Below are 16,896 nucleotides of genomic sequence, written 5' to 3' on the forward strand. Positions count from 1 at the left end.
CAAGTTTCAATAATTTACCATCCAGAAACATAAAGAAAAAAATAATATTGTTTTAAAAAATTATTGTTCTAGTTGAACTCAAAAAGCTTAAAACTTTTTTAACAAAATATATATTGTGACATTGTGTATCTTATACAAAATATTACCTATATTAACTAGCATTTGAACCATATATATTATATATATATATTATATATATATAGATAAGCTTGTGATAAAAAAAATATTAAAAAAAAAGTTTAAACATGAAAAGTTTTAGTGTCCTAAAACTAAATTTAACAAAGTTATAGGGTATTTCGAAATTTAATCCAAATTTTTTTAGGAGATCCAAATTAATTTAGGGTATTTCGAAACCCTAAATTAATTTAGGGTTCTAATCTGAATTGATTAGCCAAAAAATCACTATCATGATTCACTATCACGTATTCAATTATCAAAATTCAAAACACATTACATAATACTAACCCACAAAAATCAAAATCACATAGACAGATTCACACACATGAACACATCAATTCATCAATCATCAAACCACATGCATAATCAAGTCTGCATAGCATACAATTCACAAATCTCATCCTCCATCTACGATTAAATCTCATCCTTCATCCAATCTCCATTCCATAAATCAACAAAAAAATAAAACTTTAACCAAGATTCTTACCTTCGGCTTTGGCGACGGAGATGCAGACGGAAGGCTATGGCGACGGTGTAGTGGGAACGACGCCGACGACATAGTGGGAACGACGGTGACAGCGTAGTGGCAAATTCGACAGCTATAGAGAATCAGAGATGCAGAGAGTGAGCATTGTGCGAGACTCAGATAGATAGATAGAGAGAGAGAGAGAGAGAGAGAGAGAGAGAGAGAGAGAGAGATTCAGAGTGAGAGAACTGAGAGGGAGGGCTCGCGCGGAGGGGGGAATCTTAACAAATGACTAAACGATGCCGTTTTGTCTATGACAAAATGATGTCATTTCGTCATTTGTTATTAAGTAAAAAAAAACCCATGCATGAAACGATGTCATTTCATGACAAGGTTTTTTTTATAAATACTTATATATATAATTTTATTTTTATATATTACATAAGCAGGGCGGGATAGGGGTAAAAAATACTTATATATATAATTTTATTTTTATATATTACATAAGCAGGGCCGGGCAGGGGTCACCCCTATCGCGCCCTCGCCCCTGCTTTTGGTGCCAGATGCGGGTGGGGCCACTTGCCCCCCGCATCTGGCAGACGGTGTAATCCGCCTCGCCACACGGTTATGCGATTGAGCAACTCTTCCGCTACACCTTCTCGCCAAGGCTACACGGTCGAGAAGCCCTTAGGCTAGGTTTGATTACAAGATTCAGTTGAGCTCAGTCTAATTTCAAGCTGAGTCTAGCATCCAAATACTCAACTCTCAATTTACTAAACTCATTTCAACTCAAAACCTCATAATATGTGGGACCCACAACTTTTTTCAATTTAACACATTTTTATATGTGGGACCCACTACTTTTTTCAACTTCCCATAGAAGTACTAAACTCATCTTAATATACAAACACACTTTAAACTCAGTTTAGATGAGCTCCACATAACTCTCTCCACTACTCAATTCACTATTATTGATAAAGAACTGAGCTCAACTGAGTTGAATTTAGCTCAACATCCAAACACATCCTAAAGGTACGAAGCTCGCCAGAGTTACGCGGTAGAGCAACTCTCCCACTACACTTTACTCACCAAGGTTACGCGGTCGAGCAATTCTCCCGCAACACCCTTGCCAAGGCTTCACGGTCAAGGAATCCTTCCGTTACATCGCTCGTCAAAGTTACGCGGTCGAGCAACTCTCCCGCTATGCTCCACTCGTCAAGGTTACGCGGTCGAGCAACTCTCTTGCTACACTCCACTCGCCAAGGTTATGCGGTCGAGGGACTTTTCTGCTACATTTTATCACCAAAGACCACACGGCTGAATTTCGGTTAAGTTAATTATGTCCTTAGCATTTGTTTTTAAACTTGATCCTACATGACTAAGACCAGAACCTACATTCGCACTCGATAAGTTAACAAAAATCCTTCATTTCATTCTCCATAGTTAGAACAAAACAAAGGTAACAATTCCTCAATGGCAAAGGTTTATTTCGCTTAATATAAAAACCACAATTCAAAATATACAACTACCAATGGTCAATTGCCCAAAATTCAACAAAATAAAAAGTACAAAAATAAAACATTCGGGGCGACGAGGATGAGGGAAGGCGTCTGGCATAACGTCTCACCTGGTAGTGTCAAAGTAGTGATAGGCGGCAGGGCTGGCCCTTATCTCTCTCCATTTCAAGTTACGAAGATATGTCTCAGGATGTGCAAGCCGAAGCTTCCGCAGCTGCTTAATCCCGAGCTTGAAGCCAAGGCCAAAACCATGGTCTCGGATTGCGTTGGCAGAGTTAATTTGAGGAAGGAGGCGACTAATCTGTTCTTGCGAATGGCCCAACTCCCCATTCAGCTCGTATACTTTCGATTTGGGAGCAGCCAAGTTTTTCTTGTAGGTCTCCAAGCTCTGATTTAATGCCAAATAATGGCGATCGTGCTCCTTAAGAGAACTCTTAGCTGCGGCCAAATTCTGCTCAGCCTTAGCCTTCTCGCCCTGAGCTATGCTTAGCAGGGTATTGGACTCCCTTCGTTCTTCCTCTGAGGCAGTCAAGCGGAGGATGTCCTTGCGCAATCCCTCCACCTCTTTTTCCAATTAACTTAGGCGAGCGACCATATTGTCTCATTTGACCTCTTTATCAACCACTTTAGCCTTGTGCAGCGTAGTTTCTTCCGATGTGCTCACCAACTCAGATTGAAGAGAGACAATCTAATCCCGAAAGGTGGTTTAAACTCGAGAAAGCTCCCCAACTAATTCCTCTTTCTCCTATCGGGCAGAGACAACAGCCTTGTGGGTTTTGCTAATGAATGCATGCATGGAGTCGTTTTCCTCCTCGAGTCCTATACGGTCTTCCACCAGTGTAGCAGCCAACTTGTCAATGCAAAAACCTAGTCAGGACAAGAAGGTAACAGCCTAATAGAAAATTAAACTAAAAGAAAAGTGACTGGCGAAAGGATGTTACGGAGGTGGAGGATGGTGGAACAGAAAGCCTCATCGTGACGCAACCTAGAGGTCTGAGAGGAGTCACTAGGGTGAGAAGTGGAAGCACCATGGCAAGCACTCAGAATCTGGAAGGAGACTCCAGTAGCACCCTTTGGGATGAATGACTTAAGAATAGTTTGAGGTGATGGGTCACTAGTCGCCTAAGTTGATGTCCTGGCTGTTTGGTCAACTTGAGAAATGATGACTTCCTCCCGAAATGGAGATCTGCTGGGCGGGCCAATTTGAAGATCACTGGCAGGAAAGGCTAGAGAAGGGTCCTCACCCCCTGGGGAAGTTCTGAAGGGCAAGGAAGGGATCCACACCCTGCTCTTGCTGGCAAAAGATAGGTTCAGAAAGATAAAGAGAAACTCAGGAGTATCCCCACTTGAAGCCGTCGAGGCAGCAGGAGACAGCTCACCAACATCTTCAAGATGAAACGAGTTGCCAAAACCGTCTAGTAAGGAAGGATACCACTCACGAGATGTACATTAAGGAAGTCTGGGTTCAGAATAGAGACAAAATCATCTCCCTCAAGATGAGGGTCACCTTTGGGATTGACTGCTAGCACAGAAGTCTTTGCCTCCTTTCCATAGGGAGCCTCTGACCTTATGGCCTTCTCAGCCTCTAGTATGAAGTCCAGTTCGGCGTCTGCTTGGTCCATAATTTTCATCTAACAAACTGGTTCGGGGCACTGGAGGGTTTCTTGACCTCTCTCCTTCACTCCCCGGAGGGGAAAAGAGGACACCCCTGGAAGAGCTGGATGTGTCCGACGACTTGGCCTCAAGGCGACCTTTTTTTTTACCCCTACGCTCGGTAGTGGTCCCCTTTTTAAATTTCCTGTCAGCGATGGGGTGCCCAAAATTTCACTACAGAGCACATGGGCCCGGCTAGGTACCATCAGGAACCTATCGATGTTGGTTGGCATCAAGAGGGCGTCAGACCAAGTGGACCTTATGTTAGCCATCGCCCAAGATTGAACCAGGCAAATGCGAGCTTCTTCTCGGGGAGACAACAAAACTTCAAGGTCACGCTCGTTGAGAATAGGCGACCAAGATGCTCGGACGGGAAATTTCTGATGTGAGGCTTCATCTGCCGGAAATTCCCACCTCTACATGAAACAAAGAAAAATTTCTTCTACCAGTCCTTGGCATGAGAATACTTACACTCTAGCTTCACCAGTTTGTTGCGATACCTAAAGCTACAAAGGTTCTCATTTAAACTCCTAAACCCGTGAAGAGAGAGGAACTCCCGAGCTGTAAGTTCAGAATAATCATCACCAGTGGACTCCAAGACCTGCCGCCACAAAATGCAGCATGCCATTAAAATACGCCAAGCGTTAGGCACCAATTGGGCCGGCGCAGGCCTAAGACGTCTAAGAAGTCACGAACAGGCAGCACGAAGGGCAGATGAAGTCCCATTAAAAACATAACTAAATAGAGGACAATAGAGCTTGCCATAACCCTAACATCAACGGCTCCATGTTGTTGGCTGGGCATCGACAATCCTACCAAATCGGTGATATTAAAGTGGTCCCTCGCAGTGTCCAGTTCTCAACGTGAGCAGGTGGAAACCCAACAATGACCTTCGACGATGGAACGAGAATCATCTCCTTAGACGCTAGGGTTAGCTGTAGAGCCTTCGCGGTGGACAGAAGAATTGCGAGGTCATGAAGAACCATCGCCATGAGAGGGTTTCACACCTTTGTCTTTTCTAGTAGCCATGAGTACGTAGAAAATAGAGGAAAGCAATGCAGGAAGAAGGATGAGAGGGTTTGAAGGCACGAAGGGTTTTCGGACGGGAAGGAAGGGAACACAAAGCTTGTGCAAGAAGATAGGAAGTGAAGGAAAAAAGTAAAGTGGTGGGGAACAATAAATACTTGCGGTGGTTGACAAAGGGGAATGCATATCTACATGATGATGAAACGACTCTAATAGACGTCCTCGAGGAATAATGAAGCAGAACCCCAAACGTTGCCCAAAGAACAAGGCTCACCGCATCGTGTGTGGCGAGGACTCACGGGGTAACAGAAGGGCTTTGGCTCAATTCAAAAGGCCCAACACCTCGTGGTTTAAAAGCCCCATCACACAACGCACGATGAGGCTTCGCAAGTAATTGGAGGAGCGTCAACTAATTCTACCGAAAGGGCCCAACGACATCTAGTATAAAAGTCTCATAACACCATGTGTGATAAGATTTTGCAGGGTAACTGGAAGTGCTTTAATACCATCATAAGGGCTCGCAGAGTGCCACCATGGGCTTGGGTCATAGTGGCCCGAAAAATCACTCAACTCAAGACTCAAGCCATTCTGGCCTGATAGGGCTCATGCCAGTTTGTTAAGGACAGGAACACCCGTCTGCTTATCTTGGGATAATTAGAATATTCACTCATTCAAAATAAGTAAATAGCCTGAATGTTCCGGGATTCAAATTTCAAATAGTGGGCGAAGCAGTTAGTTAGAGTGATCATAAGAAGACAAGTCATTTATTTTAAGAATCCAGGTACACTAATGAAAGCTCTAGAATAATTTTGCTCTAAGAAGATTCCTATCGTTACCGATTTAGGCATCGAAAGGGCCTCATCAAACCCCCCAAACCACCTTACTCTTTGGTTGCGGGAGATCGGGAGTGTGTAATGATGAAACACATCCTTAAAAGTATTCTTATTGGATTCTTTTCAAACAATACAACCGCATTCGCATATATGGCAGCCTATTTCTTGATCACAAGTCGAGAAAATATGGGATTTTAAAACCGATAGGTTCTATTTTTTTATCTTTATTTTTTTGTTTCATACACTTTTAAGATTTATATTTTGGGGTGTTTATTTGGTCATCTATACTTGTTTATTAACTTCATACTGTCTTTGTACTGTCAAAAAAAAAAAAAAAAAACTACCATCCTCCAATCTCAAAAACGAGCAAAACCCATCTAAAACCCAACCCAATTCCGAAGCCACACTCAAACGAGCCCTAACAAAGCGAGCCCAAATCGTAGGCACTCACAGAGCCTCCACTAGCCCATAGCAGAGAGCCGGAAAACACTGAAAAGTATTTCATAGGCAATAGCAGCAGGAGCAGAACCAAAATGGCTATGGATGGTGCTACCAACTCGGAGGACTTCGCCGTGGGCTGCTTGCTCTCCATCAAGACCACTTTAGGCGACGACTTTGAAGCTCAGGTCATCACCTTCGACCGCCACTCCAACATTCTCGTCCTTCATATCCTTCATTCTCTTGAGATCTTTCTTCTCATTGATCCGTTTGATTTTTGCTAACCCTAGAAAACAACGTAGAATATGAACAGATTATATTTTTTTATGTGTATTCCTTAACTTTCGTTGGGTGCGCACAAGAGGGTTCGAAAGCGGGACCTCGCCGGAACATACGGTTGTTGAAGGCCAACTACATAAAGGAGTTTTCGCTCTTGGGCCAAGCCGAAGATCCACTTGATATAAAAAACTGTTTCCTTGATCTTAGTACTCTGCGCGCTAGAGAAGATTTGGCCATTAGGTGGGTTTTCTTGCGATTTTCATCACAAGTCCACTTGGGATTTTTTTTTTTTTTTTGGTTACTTATTTTGTTGAAAGCTGATTTTGTTTTTGTTTTTTGACGAGTTCGATTCAGACAAGCAGAGGCTGAGGCCGAGAGGATAGGCGTGGGTGTTACCAGCGAGGCTCAGAGCATTTTTGACGCCTTGTCCAAAACGTAAGTTCCTAGTCCTTTTTCGACTTATAAGAACCTGAAGATTATGCAATTTACTATTATTTGTATTATGATACTATACAATTTTAGATATTTCAAGGAGCAGAGTTAGTCTTTTAGTGTTCCTAAACAGTTGCTGGAGTTTGCGCGCTTCTATGAATTGTTTTCGTCGCTAATCTTATGATATTTTAGACCCTATGATAGCTTGAAAGATAGAAGCATCTTTATTGTTCCTAATTCAACCAGTACTCCGTTTATTGTGTAGAAACGCATTGGCAATACACAGTTTCTTTTGTGTTCCACGCAGAGAAAAAATAATAGAGAGAGAGAGAGAGAGAGAGAGAGAGAGAGAGGAAGAATTTGTGACGATTTATAAGTTGAAGAGAAATGAAGTAGATGTGCATTATCAACTTACATCGTCATTTTTTTCAGTCGGTGGAGAAGAATGTGGGTTCAGTACGGATGCTAACAACTCTAGACTCCAATACTCTGATCAGCTTCCTGAAAAGTGCAATGCAAATAAGTTTTTCTGATACATCTTTGATATTTGGTTTCAGTTCTAATGATAAATTTGCACTTTTGATGTTAGGCTATCAGTGTTGCAAGCAATAATTCGTGGTTGAATCTGGAAGAGATTTTCTTTGCTTTTGGTGTGGGAATAGGATACTTACATCTACGGTTCTTTATGTGTTTTGTTCATGAAATAATAAAAGCAGATGCATAGCATTGTATCATATTACTCTAATGTTTTCTTCTTGCTTATAAAAAAAAAAAATCATATTACTCTAATGTTAGACGATTTTAGTATTAGCTGAAAGTAGCATAAAGAACCTCTTGGTAGGCCAACTTCGCTAAAAGGTATAGCCTAGAGTTTGTCTTTCCAAAAATTGGGGGAAAGATCTGAATATTATAATACCTTTAGCAGCTTCACCTGAAGTGAACATTCTCAAGAATCCCATGCTCTTCTAATAGATTTAACCTGATACCTTGTTCAGTTGTTTGCCCTGTGCTTTTGTATTTTTGTCTTTTTTAATTGTCTGTAGGATTTGAACCTATGATTGCTACAACTTTAATATGAACAACTTTTTTATTGGTATTGATGAAAATTTTTCATATGCTGAAAATTTATATGTTGATCAACAGATATTGGTGAAATGATTATTTTATGTAATATTTATAGAGTTCTCCTAGATGATTTGAATAAATTGAAATTATTAATGTGCACCTTATAGAGATGTCTAATCTGCTGGGGGCATCTGCATTAGCTCAGTGGTTTGATGTCACCCCTCTTCAATCTGTATTTGTGCTTTCCATGGTGCACTTATGTGTAAGAAAAGTGGTGAATTTGTGAATCATTTATTACTTCACTGTGAGGTGGTAAGGGTGTTATGGAATGGAATCTTTAGCAGGATTGGACTTGTATAGGTGATGCCTAGGAGGGCGCTGGATATCCTTACTTTTGCTTGTTGGAAAGGCCTTTAGGGCAACCCACATTTTACTGCTGAATGGAGAATGATGCTTTTATGCCTCATATGGTGCATTGGGCTTGAAAGGAATGACCATGACTTTGAAATTCTTTGGGCGTCATTTAATGTACTCAATGGATCTAGCTTTCAGAACTTTCTTGTATCATTTCCTAGCTCCTAACTTGTAACTAGGTATTCTTTTCGTATACTCGTGTACTTGGGCAACACCTATTTACTTGATTCAATTAAATTTTATTTTACTTAAAGTACCACATGTTCTATAGTCGGATGAAAGTAGGATGAGAGTGTGATATGTAGCATTATTCAATACAATTAACACTTCTAATATGTGGTGGAACTAGTGCCATTGGGCTCACACCTTACATGAACTTAGGTGAGAGGATTTGAGTTTTCCCGGACTTGGGACTTCTTGGAAATAGAAAATTTCAGTGACTTTTAAGTGAAATTTGTAAATTTGAATGACATTAGTTATAATTTCCATTAGTTGTTTAGTGAGCTGACAGTTTCGTGTCAGAAGCTTTTTCCACTTTTGTGATGATATATATCACCGTAAAAACTTGTTATCAACGTTCTATCTACATAGAAGTTGACCAGAAAATAGTTATCAGTTCTCTACCACTGATGTTATTGGTACTTTATCAGGCTTCCAGTGCGCTGGGACAAGACTGTCATAGTTGTTCTGAATGAGGTGCGTGTAAGTAGTCCATATCTCCCAGAATCTGTTAATGGAGGAACTCCTGCTGCCAATGAGAGGGTGAAGAAAGTGGTAAGACACTAAGAATTCTTATATTTGATTTGTATTGTCAATTTAACGGGGAATTATACATGTTTAAGTAATCAATCATTTATTTGGTTGTTTCTCCATTCCAGCTTGAGTTTGAGAGGAAGAGATTGCAAACTCGTGGTGGTGGTCAGTGATAGTTATTGCATTGTCATACAGGAGCTGGGAAAAGTTCCTTGTGGGATGAAACATGATGTGTACGTCCTTGTACGCCCAACCTTTATCCGAGATAAACATGTTATCTATTTTCTCCAACCTCTTGATGCTTTCTTTAATCAAGGAATTTCATAATCGTTCTTCATCTTGCCATCTCTGGTTCTTCAGTTGCATGATACAGTTTGTGTAGTTTATTCACAGATCAAGTATTTGAGATCAAATTCTAGAGCATAGAGCTCAATATATACACGCCCGCGCGCGCACACACTAGTTAGAAGCTACATGCTTGCACGTATGCCCCTTGCACATAGCACCTGGTTAAAAAATATAACGGCATCTTTTATTATATTTTATTTGAAAGTTTGAAAAAATTGTAATGATTAGATAGGTTGAAATGAGATCAACTTATTATCCAAACAAGACCTAAGTTTTATCAATGATTAGTTTGAGATGAGTTGAGTTATCCTTAATCAAAGTGGATAAAGTGGCTATCTGCCACTCCACAATGAACAACAAAATGAGAATTGAAATCCATATAAAGTTGAAACACGTCATAGATTTATACAAATTAAAATCAACCTAATACAAAATTAAGAAAAGTGATAAGTCCATATAAGTTTGGTGGATAAACAAATTACTTACCTCGTAGTTCTACTTCTAAAATTTCATTTCACAGTTTTTTATTTATATGAAACACTAAATCCATACCATGGAAATATGAAAGTGTTTCTAAATTTATACGAAACACTAAACACAGTTTGTTACTTTCTAAGAAAGCTCTTCGTTGTATTCTAATTAATTAAAATCATTTCATACAAATAATCTAATAAATATTTGATTATACTAAGATTAATAAATAGTAATATTATTTAAACTTAATAACATATTCATTGATTTTCTATTTAAGGTATAACATAATAATTTTATCAAAAATTTGAAAAATAAACAATGGAATTAAACAGACTCCATAATACTATAGGCTAATCATAAATTTAATGCTTAGTACTATATTTTGAAATATACTTTAAATCCTTTGCGTATTTTCTGTAAAAAATAGATCTATAGGCTAAATATTTAATCAATTAACAAAGCCCCAATAAGCTATATCATAGTGGTATTATAAACATACATCCATGCCAAACCTAATTTAAAAACACAAGTCCCATTTAAAATCTAAGTATAGCCCATGTAAATGACCCAAGGTTAAAACATACAACTTGCCATATACACCTAAGGGCACAAACGTAATTACTCAAATCGATTCTTCAAGAGGCTTCTACGAAATTCTAAGTGCCATGGGTTGAAGGGTGTTTTTGTAATAACAAAAAGCATGCATGCACCTTTTAGGAAATGTTAAAATCAAAAAGGGAAATTCGAAACATAAGGCACAAAAAATTAAAAGAACCAAAACACCTTCACTAGAGAAGGGAAAGTCGTGCGACAACGGAATCTAAAGCTCATTAGGAGAAAATGGAGGTGTGACAGCAGATGTGGGTAGCTGGCCGGCCAAGAATGGGCAGAGGAAGGTGGATTCCTGGTGGCTAGGCCGAGATCAATGGTGACAATAGTTTCTAGTGGAAAAAAGATCAATTTTTTTTTTCATCATTTGGTTGAGGAAACACAGTGAAGAAAAGAGAGGGAGGAATTGGCGGGGTCTTATGAAGAAGAAAGGGACGCCGTACGTGGTGGATCTGGTTGGCCGGAGTCAAAGTCAGCAGTTTCTAAGTTGCAGAGTGGTGTTTCGACTTCCCCTTAGTGTCTTCGATGATTGATTTCGGCAAGGTGGGTTGGTGTGAAGGGAGACTATGGTGGCTTTGTGGAGTGGTTTCTATTTTGTTTTTCTTCTTCTGAGCAAGGCTCTATTGGGTGGCTGGAAATTATGGGGATTTGCTGGAGAACATGGCACTTCTGATTGTGTCTGTCACACGGTCTACCATTGGTTTGCCAACTTGAAATTTGAATAATTAGAGGTTCTCTGCTTTGTCCTTCCCCTAATTCTTCTTCTTTTTTATTTGAATCTTTTCATGGCAGGGTTTTATTTACTTATCGTTAATATTATAAATGGGCATTTTCAGGGCAACCCATCTAAGGAATATTGGAGAAGGGACAAAATGGGTATGATTTCCTTTCTGATTCTGTTTATTTCTGTATAGATCCGAGTGATATTTTTTGTAACAGTGTGAGAAAAATCTGAGTGGTATTTTTGTTAATGGTTTTTTTGTACAAATCCAAGTGGGTATGATTTATTTACTTAATTTATAGAACTTTGAAGGCATTTTGTTTGGATTTTCGGAACAAATTATTATTTTTTATATCTGAACATATTTTTTGAAGATTTTCTTTAGTTTGGTTTAATTTAATGTATGTGTATGATCTGAGATCTACCCTTTCTGTATCACCAATCCTCTAAACGGATTTTTTTTCTTTATATATGAATAGGAAGGAAAAATGGTCGAGAAGTCACTGTTAATGGAACTGAGGGGTAAAAACTTAAAACCACAAATAAAAAAAAAGAAAACAAATCGAGGGACAAAAAGGGTAAACAAAAAAAAGGGGGGGGGGGAAAAACTGTAAAAACACGAACAAAATATAAAAAAAATAGGGATAAAACGGAAAAAAAAAAAAAAAAAAAGAAGAGCAAAATTGGGAAAAAAATGTGAGACAAAAAATAATGTTGCTTTTTGCATTGCCGCTTTTATATATAAGAAGATATATATATATATATATATATATATATATATATATGGATGTCAGATAAGTGAAGCAGTTGGAGTTAATTTTTTGGTTTTCACAATCATCGCGATCAAGTAATTACAATTAAACTGAATGACATAAATGGCATATTTGGGATTCCAGTGGATAATATAATTTTTAGTTTTAGGACTTTTAGTTGTTGAGCTTAAGTAATAAATTTTACTGTTGATGTCGTGTTTCACAGCTTGAGCAACTCCACAGCAAACAAACTCACTCTATACCTGCAACTGAGAGGGAGAAGAGGCTCCGGTGACGTTCGGAGTCACTCCGATGCCAAAGTTAGTGAATGATCGTCGTGTGATGAGAAAAACTTAAAGAACTAGAGAGAATTATAAATGGTTCAGAGAGCCTTCCAGTAGGAGGGATGACTGTTATTTATACCTGATTCGGACTCTACTGGAGGTCGTGGAGTGTCAGGTCGTACCTGACCTGCCACCACTCCCTGCTGTGATAGTGTGTGTTAGTCTGCGACCCAGACTGTCGTGGGAGGTCGTGGCTTGTCAGGTTGTGCTTGGTCATACCCGCTACCACCATCTTGCCAAGATAGGGTGTCAGGCCGTGGTCGAGCTGTCCTGCATACTTTGGCAACGGGCCGTTGCATGCCTGGTCTTTTGACACGCGCATTGAATGTGATGTGCCTTGGGTTTGACGCGCCCACAATCGGGCACGTCCAACTGTCTGCGTACAGTGGGGTAGTCTGCACGGTACCTCATGGTAGGGTTCGGTAGGTCACCCGAGACGAGGCTCTTGGCATATCTGAGCTTGGTGCCAAAGCCTTTTCAGATAGGTTTACGGTTGTGGGCTCGGTGCACAGCCTCTCAGTCTGGGCTTCTAGCCCACGTCAGGATCTCGTTCGAGGGCCTAGGGTTCCTGTTGCTTGGCCTCTTTAGGCCTGGGCCCTACTGAGATAGGCCCCCTAGTGCCCCTCGAATTCCTATCGTAGATATGTGGCAGGAATTCAAAGCACCCCCGATAATGATGTCTCCTGTTTGGCATCCATCACTTCAAGCTCATTGGTCACACGACGGCTGCCATGCCTGCTGTCGCTTTGACTGCTCGGTGTCATGTGATGTTTACTAACGTCATCGCTGTTAAGACCGCTTCATTTCCCGCGCACTTTCCAACCTTCCTCTGCTATATAAAGCACTCTCCTCCTCCTCCTTCCTCTATTTCTTTCTTCCACCGTTCTTTGTGTTCCTGCAATTTCGCCCAGTTCCTTCTCTAGCTGCCGTGCCTTACTCTCATTCTCAAGCCTTCTGTTCCTCTTTTGCCACAGTCTCCTTCTTCCCCCATTGCGACCTTCCTCCACCTCTTACTTTCCTGTCGCTTCTCACCACTGCCATGGCACCCAAAACTAACACTGTTGCTCCGTATTACGATGGGAAACACTAGGTCTCCTCCATTTCTGGTGATGACCTCAGAGCGTTTCGTGCCAAATACAAAATTCCTCCCTCCTTCGTTTTGGAGATTCCTTGGGGAGCACGTGGTGAATCCTGACGGCACGACATCTAAGGTGTCCCTTTTCCAATTGATGTTTGCCAATGGTCTTCGCCTTCGGTTCTGTCGTCCGGTTCGCGAGGTTCTTAATTACCTTGGGTTGGCCCCAGCACAGCTTCATCCTCACGCGTGGCGGCTCCTAATATCTAGCTGCGTCATCTTTCTGATGGCACCTAGTGGGACCACTGAGGAGTACCCCGACTTGACGGCTCGTGAGTTCTTGTCTGTGTACCGCGTCAACTGCCAATTGGGGAGCATCTACAGTTGCCAAGCCCGGGCTCCTGGTCGGAAGATCGCTTCGCTCGAGCAGCGTCACTCGAGCATAAAGGAATGGTCCTGAAAGTTTTTCTTTGTGTCGGGCTTGGACTGGGAGTACCTCGAGGGGGAGGCCGCCCACAAGGAGTATCCCGTTCAGGTGTGCTGGGGGTTCATCCCTTCCTCGGAGAGTCTGAAACTTACCCTGAATAGGAGGGAGGAGACCCATTTAGAGATGATGATAGCTTGGGTGAGGGCCTATCCTGACGAGTCGCAGACCAATCAGGCTCTCCACGACGAGAACATTCACGACTTCTTGTTCACACCCGATCTTTTGTATACTTTTAGTAGGAACTTCTTGGGTGATATTTCCTCTCCTTGGGGGCAAAAGTGCTCCTTGAGCTCCTCAGGTGGCCAGGCGTCATGATTCGCCTTGGAGGAAGCCAAGTAGTGAGGCTGGGGGTTCCTCTTCCTCTCGTGGTCGACCTAGGGAATCTGGGAGCCATGCTGAGACGCCTAGGGGCCGTGACATTGGCAAACAGGGGCATCAAGTTCGTGAATCTGGAGATTACGGTCCTTTCAACATGGGGGTCGACATCATTTCTGAGAGGTTCGCTCTCCACCGCTGGGCCTCCTTCCTTTTCGACGGGCCCCTGGCTTGCTTCCGTTGGGTCCCTCCCCGACTCCTCGTTTCCTTTTGGGGAAGAGGAGGATGCGTGCAACCTTCAGGCGTACTTCTTCAGTTCTGTTACGCACCCTCCCTCATGGGCCCAACACGTTCAAGTCGTTCGGGTCCTTTGAAGATACTTTGGGGGAGGTGGCAGCCCGTGAGGTCCCTCAGTAGACCCCGGATGCCTGGCGCAGAGAAGAAAGGTAAAGTCAGGGAGCCGGGAGCCGAGAGGTAGAGCTGAGTCAGGAGACAACTTCTTGGGAGGAAGTGACGAGTCCGGTAGCTGGGAGCCGAGAAGAAGAAGAAGAAGAAGAAGAAGAAAGGAAAGTAAGGGGAGGTCAAGGAGATGTCCCTTCTCCTATGACCGAGATCCAGAGGCGGTAGTCGGGTTCGATGCTGCGTCCTTTTTTCACCCAGGTAGGCCTTTTCTTTCCTCTATTTGCTTTGTTGATCCTTCCCGACCCCCCTATGTTGACTTTTATAAGTATTTATTTCATTGCAGGCTGCAGATTAGTTGGCCGCGACGATCAGGGAGGAGCTGGGGGAACTGGAGGAGGCCAACAGGGAGCTCAGGACGTTGGGGGCGCTTTTGGTACTACAAGATGAAGCAGGTGGCCTGGAAGATCAAGGACCTCAAGACCAAGCGCAAAGAGCTGATCCGTGAGGTGGTGTTCTTGAAGGACCAGGACCAACTCTTGGAGGAGTACCATCGACTTTTGAAGACGGTCGCTGCAAGGCGTAAGCAAAAAAAATAAGGCTCTGGGGCGTCTTTTGCACAAGGCCGAGAAAAAAATGCAACAGTGGTTGTCTGAGCACCAAGGCATTGAGGAGGCCCATGTCGCGATTGAGCGGAACATGGTCCACCGGGAAGCGGAGCTGGAGTCTGCTCGGGAGAAGTTGAAGGAGTTTGAGTGGGGTTGGGTCTCGATTGCCGGACAGTGCTCAAAATTGTTGGTTGGGCACTTCAAACTTACCCAGGAGGCCCAACACCTAAGGGAGCAACTACGTCGGGCGAAGGAACGCGTTGGTGAGCTCTCTCGCTCGGGGACTCGGGCGAACATCGACCTCCTGGCCCGTGACATTGAGATTGCCGGCCTGAAGTCTCAATTGGACAACGTTGCGTAGCATTCAAGGGAGATCAAATCCTAGATCTTGAAGGCCAACGCCATCCGGGATGTGGCTTGGACTTAATGGCTATAGGGAAGGTCTTGATCGACTGCGCAAGGACCTGCTCAAGAATCCCAGGCTGGACCTCCACGCTCTAAACTTGCCTCCTTTCCCCCGAAAGCCCAAGTGCAGGCTTATGTCAAGAACTTCAAGAAGCCAAGGTATCCTCCGTATCCCATGGGAGTTCCTCTGCCTCCTCCTCTGGAGTGACGGGCTCGGGCAATATACATACATATATATATATATATATATTGCTTTGTAGGTCCTTTGTATAGTGCTTTCTGTTTTGGTCTTTGTAAGAGCTATACACTCGTTGATGAAATGAAATGGAAACATATTTCTCCCAACTGCTTGTGTCCCACTTTTTGACTTCACGACAAATCTCAACTTCTTTGTTGTTGGACGGGGGTTGTTCGGCAAGTCTAAGGACTTGGTCTTATCCCGCAGCGAGTCTAAGGACTCGACTTCGTTGCCAGTCTAGGGATTTGGCTTTGTTGGACAGGGGGTCGGTCGACAAGTCTAGAGACTTGGACTTAACCAGTAGCAAGTCTAGGGACTCGACTTCGTTGCAAGTCTAAGTACTCGGCTTTGTTGAACGGGAGATCGGTCGGCAAGTCTAGAACTTGGCCTTACCCCACAGCAAGTCTAGAGACTCGACTTCGTTGCGAGTCTAGGGACTCGACTTTATTGGACGGGGGGTCAATCGACAAGTCTAGGGACTTGGCCTTATCTCGCAATGAGTTTAGGGACTCGACTTCTTTGTGAGTCTAGAGACTCCATTTTGTTGGATGGGGGGTCGGTCAACAAGTTTAGGGACTTGGCCTTATCCTGCAGCGAATCTAGGGACTTGACTTTGTTGTGAGTCTAGGGACTCAATTTTGTTGGACGGAGGGTCGATCAGCAAGTCTAGAGACTTGGCCTTACCCCTCAGTGAGTCAAGAGACTCAGCTTTGATGGACGAGGGGTCGGTCGGCAAGTCTAGGGACTTGGCTTTACCCCTCAGCGAGTCTAGGGACTTGACTTAGTTGCGAGTCTAGGGACTCGGCTTTGTTGGACAGGGGGTCGGTCGGCATGTTTAGGGACTTGGCTTTACCCCGTAGTGAGTCTAGGGACTCAACTTCTTTGCGAATCTAGGGACTTGACTTCTTTGCTAGTTTAGGGATTCGAACTGGGGGTCGGTCAGCAAGTCTAGGGACTTGGCCCTACCCTGTAGTGAGTTTAGGGACTCGACTTCTTTGATTCCAAGTTTAGACAACAAGAGATTTGAGATAAACATCCAGATATTTTCATTCATCAAATAAGCTTATA

The 16,896-nt window shown here is 42.7% G+C and overlaps 1 protein-coding gene across 1 annotated transcript; it reads left to right on the plus strand.

Moving 5' to 3' along the window:
* The first annotated feature begins 6,164 nt into the window (after positions 1-6,164).
* Positions 6,165-9,398, plus strand: LOC108985453 (protein LSM12 homolog). Its single transcript, XM_018957756.2, has 5 exons — positions 6,165-6,338; positions 6,470-6,629; positions 6,744-6,824; positions 8,951-9,074; positions 9,179-9,398. Exons 1-5 carry the CDS (start codon positions 6,206-6,208, stop codon positions 9,224-9,226), a joined length of 546 nt encoding a protein of 181 aa, XP_018813301.1. The 5' UTR covers positions 6,165-6,205; the 3' UTR covers positions 9,227-9,398.
* The last annotated feature ends 7,498 nt before the right edge of the window (positions 9,399-16,896 follow it).

The sequence above is a fragment of the Juglans regia genome, chromosome 13 (assembly GCF_001411555.2).
Source record: "Juglans regia cultivar Chandler chromosome 13, Walnut 2.0, whole genome shotgun sequence".
In the NCBI taxonomy this organism is placed as follows: domain Eukaryota; kingdom Viridiplantae; phylum Streptophyta; class Magnoliopsida; order Fagales; family Juglandaceae; genus Juglans; species Juglans regia.